This window comes from Daphnia magna, linkage group LG6 (genome assembly GCF_020631705.1).
Source record: "Daphnia magna isolate NIES linkage group LG6, ASM2063170v1.1, whole genome shotgun sequence".
NCBI classification, from domain to species: Eukaryota; Metazoa; Arthropoda; class Branchiopoda; order Diplostraca; family Daphniidae; genus Daphnia; species Daphnia magna.
The window spans coordinates 1,424,442-1,438,210 of NC_059187.1; the positions used below are offsets into that span (position 1 = coordinate 1,424,442).

Genomic DNA, 13,769 nt, shown 5'->3' on the forward strand with positions numbered 1-13,769 from the left:
CTCCCTCTATACCCCCATTTATTATGGGTAAAGCGTATAAAGTTAGAAGAGGCTTCAGTCCCGTCTTCCTTTTTAGAATAGGCCTCCCCCCACCCCCCCACCTATCCTTGAGGGAAGGGGCATCACACAGGGAATCCATTGTGTGTCAGTTGCAAATCGGAGATCGTCCCGTTTGTGTGTGTGTGTTTGTTTGTCTGTCTGTCAGTTTTTCCCGTGAATGTTTTTGGCTCCCGTTTTCCGATTTCGTTCGATCGTAGAAGAAGAATCACCATTTTCCAATTAGTGCTAGACGGATAACTTAATCAAACCTGCCCTAATTTCTTCTTTTCGAAATTGAATGAGAAGAATATTAGCCCGAAGCCTCCCCTTGTTTGCACCTTATTAACACTGTGAGTATGTGTTTATGGAGGAGGAATATTCCCATCTTGTCTATCTCATTATTATTCACTATTGTGATTGTGTAAAACATACGCATATCAGACCAGTTTTGCAGTTGTTTTCTCTTCCTGTAGCAGCAAGAGCCAAAATTCTTGGTAATTCGATTTTGATGATGGCTGAAGGTCCTTTTTTTTGTGTCTGCAGAGTTCAGCAAATGGTCAGATATCAGTGGGCAGGTTTTGTTGCAAAGGAAAAAACATCTCAGATACCTTTTCTCGATGTAATGTGTGCTTGGGGTGTCTTTTTCATTGGGTGATGAGGTGTTGTTTAGACCCATTTTCATTTTACCCTACAGACTTCAAGAAGTCAGTTAACCGGCAATGACATGGTGAACTTTTTTTTCTTTTTGACGATTGTGTTCTAGTGTTTGGTTAATAACAATAATTGCCATGTAGCCTACAAACGTCGAGGAAAAAGGAGGGTTTAAAAAAAAAAAAGCACATCCGGTCAGTGTTACTAGTACCGCAAGCTAAAAAGAACCCCAAGGGCTCCATTTGAAGTAAAGGAGAGGGGGACGTCTGTGTGGTAGTTTCTTACGAGATAATCAAGTCTTGTACAAGTTACTGCTCCATACAAACAGTTTTAAACTGAAAAAAATCTTGTCCCCTTCTTTTTTTTTCTCCTAGGGAACGACAAGGGGTGAGAGCTTCTGGAACGGCCGTGTGTTAATGTTATGTATATTTTTAGTTCACCGTGAGGGAGAGAAAAACAAATTTGGAATCGAGCCCTTGAACCGAAACTTTGAATAATTTTTCATCACCGAAACACATGCCAGTAGAAAGGGAAAAAAGAAAAGACTTAAAAGCAGTTGACAGACGCGCCGACGCCGCCGCCTTCTCCTCCTACCTATTTACGCGCAAACACAAAAAAAAGAGGCTCGCGCTGGTTCAACGGTGGGATAGAAAATCTTCACTTATCACTTTGCAGATTGGAATGTTCCAACGTGAAATTCCATAAAGTCGGCGCGCAACCAAACGCCGAAAAACAAAACGGAAGGGAATTTTTTTTTTTCCCCTCCAAAAACAAAACAAGAAATTCATCATCGATTCCCTTTCCAAGCGAACGAAAATAGTCGGGAAATTGTTGTTTTGGAGGCAGGGGGGGCTTTCACCGTACCGCGGCTATGTAAAAGTCACGCGTGTATTCGGGACTAGAAGAGGAAACAAAAAGAAAAGAGAAGTAGATACCGTTGAACTAGTCTATAGTTGGCAGTTGTCGGTTGTTGACGTCAATTCTCGCCAGTGTCCGGCAGTGCTTTTTTGGACGACCCGTTCTCCTTTTTCTTTGCGGTTAACATTTTTTAATAGAAACTGAGGGGAAAATAGGTTCATAAAAAACGAGGAGTTCTCAACACTTAACTCTTGTACAACTTTGTGTGTGTGTGTCTGTAATGATTAATGGCTGTGGCATCCGACATCTGTTAAGAGACTGTGTGAGACTGGAAACTAATCACGTCTTGATGTTTTCTGTTTATTTGTCCACACGCACAGGGTCTCTATAGTTTAGAGAAGGAGAAGTCAAGAAATTTGGCCGCCATGCTGGACTAGCTGGACGAGGAGGGGAGGATTTTCTCTACCCACACACACACACACACACATTTCGTTTGCCTACAAAAATAAAACAAAAAAAAAAACCCATCCGGGTGCGGAACTTTTGTCAACACTCTGAAGAATTGTTTGACATCCATCAATAAAGAAGGAAGAGCGAACAAAATGGATCACCGTGTCAACACGATGCCAACGCACAGGAAAGTGGCTTTTGCCCGGCTGCTCAATCGCAATCGTTTCTCCAATGACGAATTGGAGACACTTTACGGCCGTTACAGTTGTCGATTACAAACGGCTTCGGTGGTCAGCTGCACGATCCTCTTACTCATCATGGGGGCCGTCCTCTCCTGCCTTCATTTTTGGTATTCACGGGGCAGCCCCACCGTCCAGGGCGTCTACCTTTTGCTCCAAACAGCCGCTTGCGCCGCTTTGCTAGCCTTTCTCATTATCCGACGCAACGGCCACGATTCTCACCTCCTGTGGCTGGCCTACGCCCTCCTGGCTCTTTGCACAGCCCTCTGCGTTGCTAGTTTGCCCATCCCTATAGCCAGCTGGGCCGGAACAGCCCCTAAAGATGTGGCTGCAACTTCCAGCTATTCGCCTTCCATTGGACTTGTGAAAAATGTCGATCAGCTGTCCAGCAAAGCCTTCGGGAAAGACGTCAATATGGTGGTGACACGTCCGCCTCGAGGAGGGAAAGGCAAATCGAGTAAACGTCTGAATAATTTGACGGATGCGATTCAACCGCCTCCACCGACGCCGACGGTTGCGGCCGCCGAAGGATTATGGCCAATTGTTTTTGCTACTTTCGTAGCCTACGCTCTTCTTCCATTGCCCACCTGGCTGGCCACGTTGTTTGGCGCTGTAATGGGCACGATGCATTTAGCTGTTGTTGTTCTTTTGCCAACAGCGTTGCCGTGGCTGGCCTGGCAACAAGTGCTGGGCAATTGTCTGGTCCTTTTGGCCGTCAACACGGTCGGCCTTTTTCTTCACATGGTGATGGAAAATGCTCAGCGCAAAGCTTTTCTCGACACACGCAATTGCATCGCTGCCCGTTTGGAGATTGAAGATGAAAATGAGAAACTGGAACGGCTCCTTCTGTCCGTCCTTCCGCAACACGTCGCCGTCGAGATGAAAGCCGACCTGATGGCTCCCGTCGAAGGTCAATTCCATAAGATCTACATCCAGCGCCACGAGAACGTCAGCATTCTGTAATAATAATTGGGCCATTCCCGCATTGCATTTCTTGGACTCGTTCCAGTTGCACAACATTAAAAAAAAAAAAAACAACTCGCCTTTAAACGAAAATAAATATGAAAATGTTTTTTCTTTGTTTATTTTCAGGTTTGCCGATATAGTCGGGTTCACCGTCTTGGCATCGCAGTGCACAGCTCAGGAACTCGTCCGACTACTCAACGAACTTTTTGGCCGCTTCGATCAATTGGCCAGCGACAACCATTGTTTGAGAATCAAAATTTTGGGCGATTGCTACTATTGCGTGTCTGGATTGCCCGATCCACGTTCCGATCACGCCCATTGCTGCGTCGAAATGGGTTTAGGTATCAGTTCACAGTGCGCTAAATAAAATCCTGTTTATTTTCATTAGTCCATTTCCCGGTTGTTTTACTTTTAGACGTGATTGACGCCATTGCTTCCGTTGTTGAGGCGACAGACGTCCGTCTCAATATGCGAGTCGGCATTCACACCGGCCGAGTTCTTTGCGGAGTTCTCGGTTTACGTAAATGGCAATACGATGTCTGGTCGAATGATGTGACGTTAGCCAACGCCATGGAAGCCGGAGGTGAACCGGGGTACGTCATTGTATATCAAATTGGCACAAGAAAAGGAAGGGAAATATTTTGTGTATTTACGTCTGTTTGTTTTCGTAGACGAGTGCACATTACCGAGTCGACATTGGCTTGTTTACACGGTGAGTATCAAGTAGAGCCGGGCAGCGGTGGATCTCGAAATCAGTACCTGCGGGATCACAACGTCCACACCTATTTTATAGTACCACCGGCACGTCGTCGTAAGGTGAGACCCAGCATTTTTTTTTTTTCTTCTTTTATTATTTTTGTATGGAAGGCGCCAGAAATTCTTCCGTTTATTGTGGCATGTGCGTCGCTTTTTGTCTCGCTTTTCTCGTCCGTCCCTTCGTGCCTTGCAAAACTAATCGATGTCAGACGCGTCTCTTAGCAACGAGCCAAACTAACGAAAACTTCCTTTATCCACCCCTTTCCTTTCCATGCGCCTTTTTTTTTTTTGCGTTCTCGCTTTTCGCCATCGTCATCAACAACGACAACATGCAGCCGCTCTTGTTTAACACGCTGCAGGTGAGGAGCGCTATCGGGCAAGCTGGTGGACCTGGGAGCGGATCGGGTGGCAATCAACGTCGCAAATTATCGTTTCGTAATGTGTCCAATGTGGTGGTCCAGCTGCTGCATTCGATCAAATATTCGGTGGAGGTGCCGTTTTCCAACATTGCCGCCGCTCCATCCATCCATTCTGTCAACGTGCAACATCAACAGAATCCGGCCAATTGTCACAATTCCGGTGCTAGCATGGCTGGTCATAAAAAGGTAACGCGTAGAAAATTGATTGGAAAAAAAAGAAACGCGCATCCAATTGATTTTAATTTTTCATGTTTATTTTTTATTAGAACAAGGTGACTGACAAGTCGAAACGGCCACTAAAAAAGCGTCATGCCAGTTTTCATCAACATCAGCCGACCAATAGAGTCAACAAATTCTTAGCTCAGGCCATCGAGGCACGTTCGATGGGACAAGAGAAATCCAATCATGTCCACGCGTTAACCCTCTGCTTCCGTGACTCGCTCAAAGAGGAACAAGTAACGCCCAGCATCACGTTCTTTCTGAATGCGATTGTTTCTAAAATGCCGGCTTTTATGTATTTAGTACCAGCGGGATGCGGATAGCAGTTTCGGAAGTTCGTTGGCTTGCAGTCTGGTCTTGCTAGTGTTTTTGGGTGGTGTCCAGCTGGCCGTTTTGCCTCGGACGCTCATTCTTCTTCTCCTCTTTCTGACGGCTTTCGTCTGGACTGCTGTCTTACTCATGATGCTCTTGGCTGCCCGTCTCCGATGGCTTCGTTGGGATGTGACGCACGCGTTTGCCTTCCGGCTAGCCATCACCGTCTTTACTATCGTCCTCTTGTGTGCCGTCGCCCAAGTCAACGTGGTATTTATTTATTTTATTGATATTATTTTTCTTTTCCATTTTGTCTTGAGAATTCACTCGCCAGTATTGTAATTGGTTGATTGATTTGCCCAGTTTACTTGTCGTCCTGAAAACACGTGCGTTCCCATCGTATCGTCCAATGTCACGCCATCTGCTGCAGGCTCAGTCGTCGTAGACCATCGCAGTTGCCCGTTGCCGCACTACATCATCCTGTCCGGCGTACTCGGCTTTTTGGGCGTGGCCATCTTTTTGCGTTTGCCTGCCGTAGTCAAAGGCGTCGTATTGATTCTGGTGACATCCGTCTATTTGCTACTCTTCCACCTGACCCATCGGCCTATCCTCGACTGCTATGATGCCCGCACTGGAACGCTGATCCCTTTACGCGCTATGGGCTCCTTACAGCTGCTACTTTTCCTGCTCGGAGTCATCTTGCACGGGCGCCAAGTCGAGTGGACGGCTCGTCTAGATTTCCTGTGGCAAAGCCAGGCTAAAGAAGAGAAACAGGAGATGGATGCACTGCAGCACAGCAATCGGCGCATCCTATTCAATTTACTGCCGTCGCACGTGGCCCAGCATTTTCTCGGTCAAGATGGCCACAATACGAGGAGCAATCTGGAACTGTACCATCAGAGTTATTCGCGAGTGGGCGTTCTTTTCGCGTCCATCACCAATTTCCACGAGTTCTATATCGAGCTGGACGGCAATAATCAGGGCGTCGAATGCCTGCGACTTCTCAACGAGATTATCGCCGATTTTGACGAGTTGCTGGGCGAGGAACGATTCCGTTCGATCGACAAGATCAAGACGGTCGGATCGACTTATATGGCGGCTGTCGGCCTCATGCCGGATATGCGGATCGGACAGGTCGAAACGGACTCTAACGTGACAGCAAGTTTCTACTTGGCTACGCTCGTTGAATTCGTCTTCGCCATGAAAGAGAAACTTCTCTGCATCAACGAAAATTCATACAATAATTTCACGCTCCGTGTTGGAATGAACATTGGACCTGTTGTCGCCGGAGTCATAGGCGCCCGTAAGCCCCAATATGACATTTGGGGCAATACAGTCAACGTAGCTAGTCGTATGGATTCCACTGGATTGCCTAATCACACGCAGGTATGTTTCTATTTTACCCGGAAATCCGAATGATAAATTGGATTAAACTTGTTTTTTGTTTTTGTTTTTTCTATTTTAAGGTGACGGAAGAGGTGTATCAGGTGTTGAGACATCAGCCCTATGAATTCCAATGCCGTGGGCGTGTCAAAGTTAAAGGCAAAGGTGAAATGACGACATACTTCCTGACGGATCGAAAACAGCCAGCCACCGTTCGCGTCGATGATATTGCGCTGATGATGATGAAGCAGCCCAATCATCACAATGCGAATATGATGGCGTCGATGTACGGTGGAGTCATAACGCCGCTGGCATTAGTCCACCAGCAAATTAGACAGCAAAATCATCAGCAACAAATGGGTGGCCCTCTAGTGCAGCTTAGGCCGGTTGGCAGGAGTAACAGCGGGAGTGGTGGCAGTGCCAGTCGAGAAAGGCGCAGTCCGATGCACGATCCCGGTCACCCGAGATTTCATCCGCTTTCTGAAGAAATGATAGCACCACCGTTGATTCCTCCTCCTCCACCGACATCCGCCTATCATCAAGTTCCTCGTTTCTCCAAAAGTCCTTACCTTCAACAGTTGCAGCATCAACAACAACAACAATCAGTCATTCCTAACATCCAGCCCAATCCTCCAGTCCCTCGGCACGGTAGCACTCCTCCGCGGAGCAACGGTCGCATCCATCACCACCAGCAGCAACAACAACAAGCACCCACGTTGTTGCATCAACAACAACAACAACAAATGCAGAATCTCAGTCCGATACGCAGCTGCTCCGAGACGGAAAGTGGATCGCCCTTAGGCGTTGGATTATCCGTCAGGACAGTGGCGGCTGGACCGATCCAGTTGCAAAAATCGCCAAGCGCTCCACCTCTCAAGAGGCAACACGCTAGTGGCCACCATTCCGGAATTCCGGGCCGTCCGGCTTTTGAATTTCCGGCACCTCCACCTCCTCCTCCACACGGCCCATCTTCAGCAGCTAGTAGTCGAAACATGGGCCGTAATATGCGCCACCGATCGGACGAAAGCCTGTCCGGAATCGGTTCTTCCATGCGAGGCGAAGTTTACTCCACGCGAATACATTCTTCGGCTGATGACGTCAGTTCGGCTAATAGGAGCGAACGTAGCGAAAGTGAGACGGAAGACAGCTCGTCGGACGAGAGCTACACCAAAACGGAAGCGGAGGCAGATCCGGACAGTCCTGGTACATCTCCAAATTTCCGAATTCCTTCGCTCCTGCCACTCAGCCTTGACATTGAAAAAGCCTGGTCCCGAATGAACGCGGAATTCACAGCAAACGGCCATCGACCCGAAGCTGTTCCATCTCTTCCAACTCCAGTTCGTCCAGCAGCTACGTCCGCTGCACCGACGACGGAGTCGATTGAATTGAAAGGTAACAGCGTTTCCATCTTAATGGATGGCGTATTCTTAACGGTGTTTTTCATCATTAGATTTGCATTTGTTGAAAGTGCCCACGGCCAAGTTGACGACTGCCGGAAGTAGCAATCGTTCCATGAAATCGGGTACTACGGGCGCCGATTCTGATTTGATGGCGGAATCTTGCGTGGCAGAATCGTGTGCAAGTTTTGAATTTGTTGACGACGACGAGCCGGAAGCGCAAGTCGAAGATGATGACGAAGAGGAAGGCGAAACGACAGAACAGGAACAGCAACGCTCTCAACCGCCTTCACCACCCAAATTGATCGTCATTAGCTCCGACGGCACCAAATCCAGCTCAGCTGTGTGTAGTCCCAGTAGCACATCTGAAATTGGTAGCGTCTTTGGTCTACGCTTCGACCCTCAAGAAAACAAAATGACGCTTCAGCTGACGCCAGCTGCGGGCGAAACAGTTCGCTCCCCTCAAGGCCTTTCAGAGTTGCCCGAATCATCTAAACTGCAGCCGAGCAGGTATTGAATGAGTCCATGGGAAGCTTTTACCGTTTGTTTTTCGTTGTTTTGTTTTTTTAATTGGTTTATTGTTTGTTCGTAGGTTTCCTTTGGATTTGAGTAGTCCAACACGGTCAGAAGGTCTTTTTCCTAGTCTTAAAAGCCAGGCCAAGAAAAGTGAATACGAAAATGCGACGGATGACGAGCGCAAACGGGATGATGTAGCCGTGGCTGTTGACGTGCGAAGGGAACAGGAACAAGTTCGCCAAATCCTGGCCAGTGCTGCCGCCCTTCAGGCAGAAACAAGCCAATCGGAATGGAGTGAAGATGACGACGATCTTTCCGACGATGACAGCAACGAAGACGGACAAGATCAAGATTGTCCTCAAGGTCCTTTGCTAGGATCGAACCACCAGAATTCGATAGGCAACGGCAGAAAATTGTGCCATAATCGTCGACGCAAGTTCCATTTTGGACTGGCCAGCGATGTCGAATCGACGGGCTACACAACCGATGACGCAGGCATGGAGAATCTTTCCGTATTTAACGATGCCGGGCTGACGGATGCTGAGGGTAAGTTCACCTTTAGGTCAACCATATCAAATGAATGGCATTGGTAATTGATTGGCTTAATGCAGGAGCATTAAGTGACATTAATTCACTGTTAAACGATGGAATCCCTGTTGGTGACTTTGATATGGCTGATGACACGAGTCTCAGCTCCCGTGCTTCCTCCCGATTCTTCGATTCGGAACCTATTCTTAATTTAGAAACGTACACGAATCCATCCGCTTCTGGAGTCGGCTCAAGTACGTTTCATTCGATTCAATTTTCGATCGCTTTTCTAATGTTGCAAATTTTCGCGATTTCAGATAAAATGGCAAATAGTATGTTGTATGATTCTGAATATGACAATTACGGTCCGAGTTCCTTAGCTTCGGACGATCTGTACGACGAGGCGTCGTTGAACGCCGCAGCCAGCAAACAACTGATTGGCGGTGAAGATAAGATTCGCCGCGTTTCCCAGCACATAACTCGCAGCTTCGGGCAGCCCAGTCAGCGCAACCACAGCACTAGCAGCGACAGCGAAGAAGCCTAAGTTGTCTAACTTAAAGCCAGGTGAAGACCAGCTGTTCTGTTAATTATACTCTTTCTAATTTAAAAACAAAAGAAAAACTCGGGAGTTTTTCTTTTCTTCTTTTCATTTAACGATTCATTTGTCTATTTCTCTCTATTTTCTCGTTGTGTTGATGTTTAATTATTCGAATCTCTGCAGCTTTACGGAGTTTGTAAAGTAATCGCTACACTACCCTAGGCATTTATTATTATTGCACGACATTTTTTTCTCCGTCAGAATTTTGATTACGATCATCCGTTACAATTCTCTTTTATTTGTTCGAATTTACTGTGATTTAAGTTGATATCCTCTTCGGTCTTTCCTTGGGGAAGAATAACAAACTATCTCTGTCTCTTAATTATAATGGTATTTTTGCATATACTCTCTCTCTCTCTCTCGAATTGCCTCTGCATGGCTCTTCCTAGTTTGCGTTTTGCTCTCGCTCATATCGCTCTTTCGTCGGTGGCTTTTTGACGGATCGTTTTCTTTTTTTTAAGAAGTCTTGCTGATGTAGATTGTTTTTTGTTTTTTTTTATTTTGTTCTTGTGTGTAGTATTCAGCTTGTTACTTTTTTGGTCAGTGGAAAGAAAAAAGAGGCGTGCCTTTATCCTTAACTATGGATGTCGAGGATTTGCTGATGCGATCCGTTTCGTTGTTTCGATTGCTGTTACGAATCCCGTTATTGTTTTTTTTTACCTAAAATGTCATTATGTACTTAACTAGGTATGTTATCGGGAAACCATACGTAAGTAAGAAAAAAATAATGCCGGCATGATGGTTTCAAAGAAGCTAGACTAAAGCTGTTACATTTCAGATCATCAAAAAAAAAAAATAACATACTCAGTGTTATTATTTTGTTTTTCTTTACACTGTGTCGAAACGAAAACAAAAAACTCACGCCCATGTCATGTATATAGAGCAATAAGACGACGTTTTCATCATAGTTGTTCTTCAATAAACAGACGATCTTCTGGATATTGATTAAAACCGTTGGCTACGACACATTTTTATGCTGTGACAGGAAAGAGAATTTACTTCAAGATAATGCGTGAAACAAAAGAGAAGACTGGAAAACTGAAGATCCTTCTGCACCGAGTGATGTTCATCGCAATGGTAGATTCTTTTTCTTAAGATATTTGTATTGATGTTCGTCTCTTCTTAAACTATCCTGTTAAATAACTAAGAAATTTGTGCCGAAAGTCTCCAGATTACAGTCAAGGTTGACGGTCCTTATTCTAAATCTGGCTAACACCCTGTCAAAAGAAAATTTACGCAAGTGTTAACGGGTTGCCCCGAATATCATAATAAAATGGTGGGCAATTTCGTATGAGTGGTGGATTATAACAGTAAAATATCTGCATAGGAATCCAAAAGACTTTGGTTCAATTCCCAGCACAATAGCAGCAAACTATATCTTTAAGTTTATGTGTCTGGATGCTGTTATTGCTACGGGGGAATTTTCAAACACTGCCAACTTAAAGAAACATGAATTTGCATTGATATTCAAAATTTCCAAAAGATAAGTGGTCTGGGACCTGTTTGCGATGTTAGGCACTGTCAGCGAAAGGAAGTCTTTCATCAATTTTCTCTAAGTCCATAATTCACTCCTAAATTGACCCTTAGTTATAGAAATGTTTATGTAACAGGAATAGCACAATGGTAGGGCGTTGGATTCGTGAGACGAAGACGCTGGGTTCAATCCCCAGCTAGGACTTGTATGTAAATATGTAATAGCTTAGAAGATAGTTGCGTCTATTTAATCGCACTCGTCAACATATCAAAATAAAAAATTCTTTTCTAATCAAAGAATATTTGAGTTTCTATAAATACCTTCACATCAGATCTGGGAGGCGAACCACAGACATTTCACTCCACAGCTCAGCACGCTACCATTGTACCACGACTGCCGTTAAATTAAATAATTAAGAATTTGATGGATATGTAGATATAGACTCCAAACTAGGTTATTATGAAATCCCTAGTTAATAGCAAAACATCGTAGTTGGATTAATGGTAAAGGTTCTGGACAGCGTGATAGACAGAACTGTTTTCGTTAATTTTTTAAACAGCTAGTCTAAAGAGAAAACCAATGACTAAATTGAAATCAGCGTTCAATTTCGATTATGTCGTCTGATTTTTGGAGAATTTCAAGAGATGTCATTTTTGGCCGATTTTGACAAAAGTGGAAAGGCAATACCCTTCCCACTTTTTCATTTTTGGCCAAATTTCAAATTTGGCTTAAAATACATGATTTAGATTCAGAATTGAATGAAAATCACGGAAATCAGGTTTATTTTTCTATTGGTCTTATAGTTTTTCATTTACATTTTAAAAACCATAAATGAAGTTGGTGCGCTAACAGAACTGTTTTCGTTAATTTTTTAAACGGCTAGTCTAAAGAGAAAACCAATGACTAAATCGAAATTGGCGTTCAATTTCGATTATGCCGTCTGATTTTTAATATACGAATTAAATAACGATGAACACGATTTAGTGATTGGTTTTCTCATTATACCAGCCGTTTCAAAAATAAACGAAAACAGTGCTGTTAGCGCAACAACTTAATTTAGGCTTTTTAACGTTTAAATCAAAAACTATAAAACCAATAGAAAAATGAACCTGATTTTCGTGATTTTCATTCAATTCTGAATCGAATTCATGTATTTTAAGCAAAATTTGAAATTTGACCAAAAATGAAAAAGTGGGAAGGGTATAGCCTTCCCACTTTTGTCAAAATCGGCCAAAAACGACATCTCTTGAAATTATCCAAAAATCACACGGCATAATCGAAATTAAACGCTGATTTCGATTTAGTGATTGGTTTTCTCATTATACCAGCCGTTTCAAAAATTAACGAAAACAGTGCTGTTAGCGCAACAACTTAATTTAGGGTTTTTAACGTTTCAATCAAAAACTATAAAACCAATAGAAAAATAAACCTGATTTTCGTGATTTTCATTTAATTCTGAATCGAATTCATGTATTTTAAGCAAAATTTGAAATTTGGCCAAAAATGAAAAAGTGGGAAGGGTATAGCCTTCCCACTTTTGTCAAAATCGGCCAAAAACGACATCTCTTGAAATTATCCAAAAATCACACGGCATAATCGAAATTAAACGCTGAACACGATTTAGTGATTGGTTTTCTCATTATACCAGCCGTTTCAAAAATAAACGAAAACAGTGCTGTTAGCGCAACAACTTAATTTAGGGTTTTTAACGTTTAAATCAAAAACTATAAAACCAATAGAAAAATGAACCTGATTTTCGTGATTTTCATTCAATTCTGAATCGAATTCATGTATTTTAAGCAAAATTTGAAATTTGACCAAAAATGAAAAAGTGGGAAGGGTATAGCCTTCCCACTTTTGTCAAAATCGGCCAAAAATGACATCTCTTGAAATTATCCAAAAATCACACGGCATAATCGAAATTAAACGCTGATTTCGATTTAGTGATTGGTTTTCTCATTATACCAGCCGTTTCAAAAATTAACGAAAACAGTGCTGTTAGCGCAACAACTTAATTTAGGGTTTTTAACGTTTCAATCAAAAACTATAAAACCAATAGAAAAATAAACCTGATTTTCGTGATTTTCATTTAATTCTGAATCGAATTCATGTATTTTAAGCAAAATTTGAAATTTGGCCAAAAATGAAAAAGTGGGAAGGGTATAGCCTTCCCACTTTTGTCAAAATCGGCCAAAAACGACATCTCTTGAAATTATCCAAAAATCACACGGCATAATCGAAATTAAACGCTGATTTCGATTTAGTGATTGGTTTTCTCATTATACCAGCCGTTTCAAAAATTAACGAAAACAGTGCTGTTAGCGCAACAACTTAATTTAGGGTTTTTAACGTTTAATAAACCTGATAATAAACCTGATTAACGTTTAATAAACCTGATTTTCGTGATTTTCATTCAATTCTGAATCGAATTCATGTATTTTAAGCAAAATTTGAAATTTGACCAAAAATGAAAAAGTGGGAAGGGTATAGCCTTCCCACTTTTTGTCAAAATCGGCAAAAAACGACATCTCTTGAAATTATCCAAAATCACACGGCATAATCGAAATTAAACGCTGATTTCGATTTAGTGATTGGTTTTCTCATTATACCAGCCGTTTCAAAATTTAACGAAAACAGTGCTGTTAGCGCAACAACTTAATTTAGGGTTTTTAACGTTTCAATCAAAAACTATAAAACCAATAGAAAAATAAACCTGATTTTCGTGATTTTCATTTAATTCTGAATCGAATTCATGTATTTTAAGCAAAATTTGAAATTTGGCCAAAAATGAAAAAGTGGGAAGGGTATAGCCTTCCCACTTTTGTCAAAATCGGCCAAAAACGACATCTCTTGAAATTATCCAAAAATCACACGGCATAATCGAAATTAAACGCTGAACACGATTTAGTGATTGGTTTTCTCATTATACCAGCCGTTTCAAAAATAAACGAAAACAGTGCTGTT

At 43.0% G+C, this 13,769-nt stretch overlaps 1 protein-coding gene across 3 annotated transcripts; it reads left to right on the forward strand.

Moving 5' to 3' along the window:
* The first annotated feature begins 130 nt into the window (after window positions 1–130).
* LOC116925520 (Ca(2+)/calmodulin-responsive adenylate cyclase) lies at window positions 131–10,270 on the forward strand. Of its 3 annotated transcripts, XM_045174987.1 has the most exons (15): window positions 131–389; window positions 1,929–3,196; window positions 3,330–3,544; window positions 3,619–3,796; window positions 3,875–4,019; window positions 4,295–4,564; window positions 4,645–4,833; window positions 4,901–5,179; window positions 5,273–6,295; window positions 6,376–7,684; window positions 7,743–8,199; window positions 8,282–8,751; window positions 8,817–8,987; window positions 9,051–9,297; window positions 9,849–10,270. In XM_045174987.1, exons 2-14 carry the CDS (start codon window positions 2,151–2,153, stop codon window positions 9,275–9,277), a joined length of 5,979 nt encoding a protein of 1,992 aa, XP_045030922.1. In that variant the 5' UTR covers window positions 131–389; window positions 1,929–2,150; the 3' UTR covers window positions 9,278–9,297; window positions 9,849–10,270. The 3 variants fall into 3 exon arrangements, with proteins under 3 accessions (XP_045030922.1, XP_045030921.1, XP_045030923.1); XM_045174986.1 differs by having other exon boundaries at window positions 9,051–10,270; XM_045174988.1 differs by having other exon boundaries at window positions 4,319–4,564; window positions 9,051–10,270.
* Window positions 10,271–13,769: the final 3,499 nt, after the last annotated feature.

Bases quoted from the DNA above. Each gene is read 5' to 3' on its own strand.
- LOC116925520 (XM_045174986.1), top strand. From the start codon at position 2,151: ATGGATCACCGTGTCAACACGATGCCAACGCACAGGAAAGTGGCTTTT. The intron at 3,197-3,329 runs GTAATAATAATT...GTTTATTTTCAG, and splicing joins CACGAGAACGTCAGCATTCT to GTTTGCCGATATAGTCGGGT. The intron at 8,200-8,281 runs GTATTGAATGAG...GTTTGTTCGTAG, and splicing joins TCTAAACTGCAGCCGAGCAG to GTTTCCTTTGGATTTGAGTA.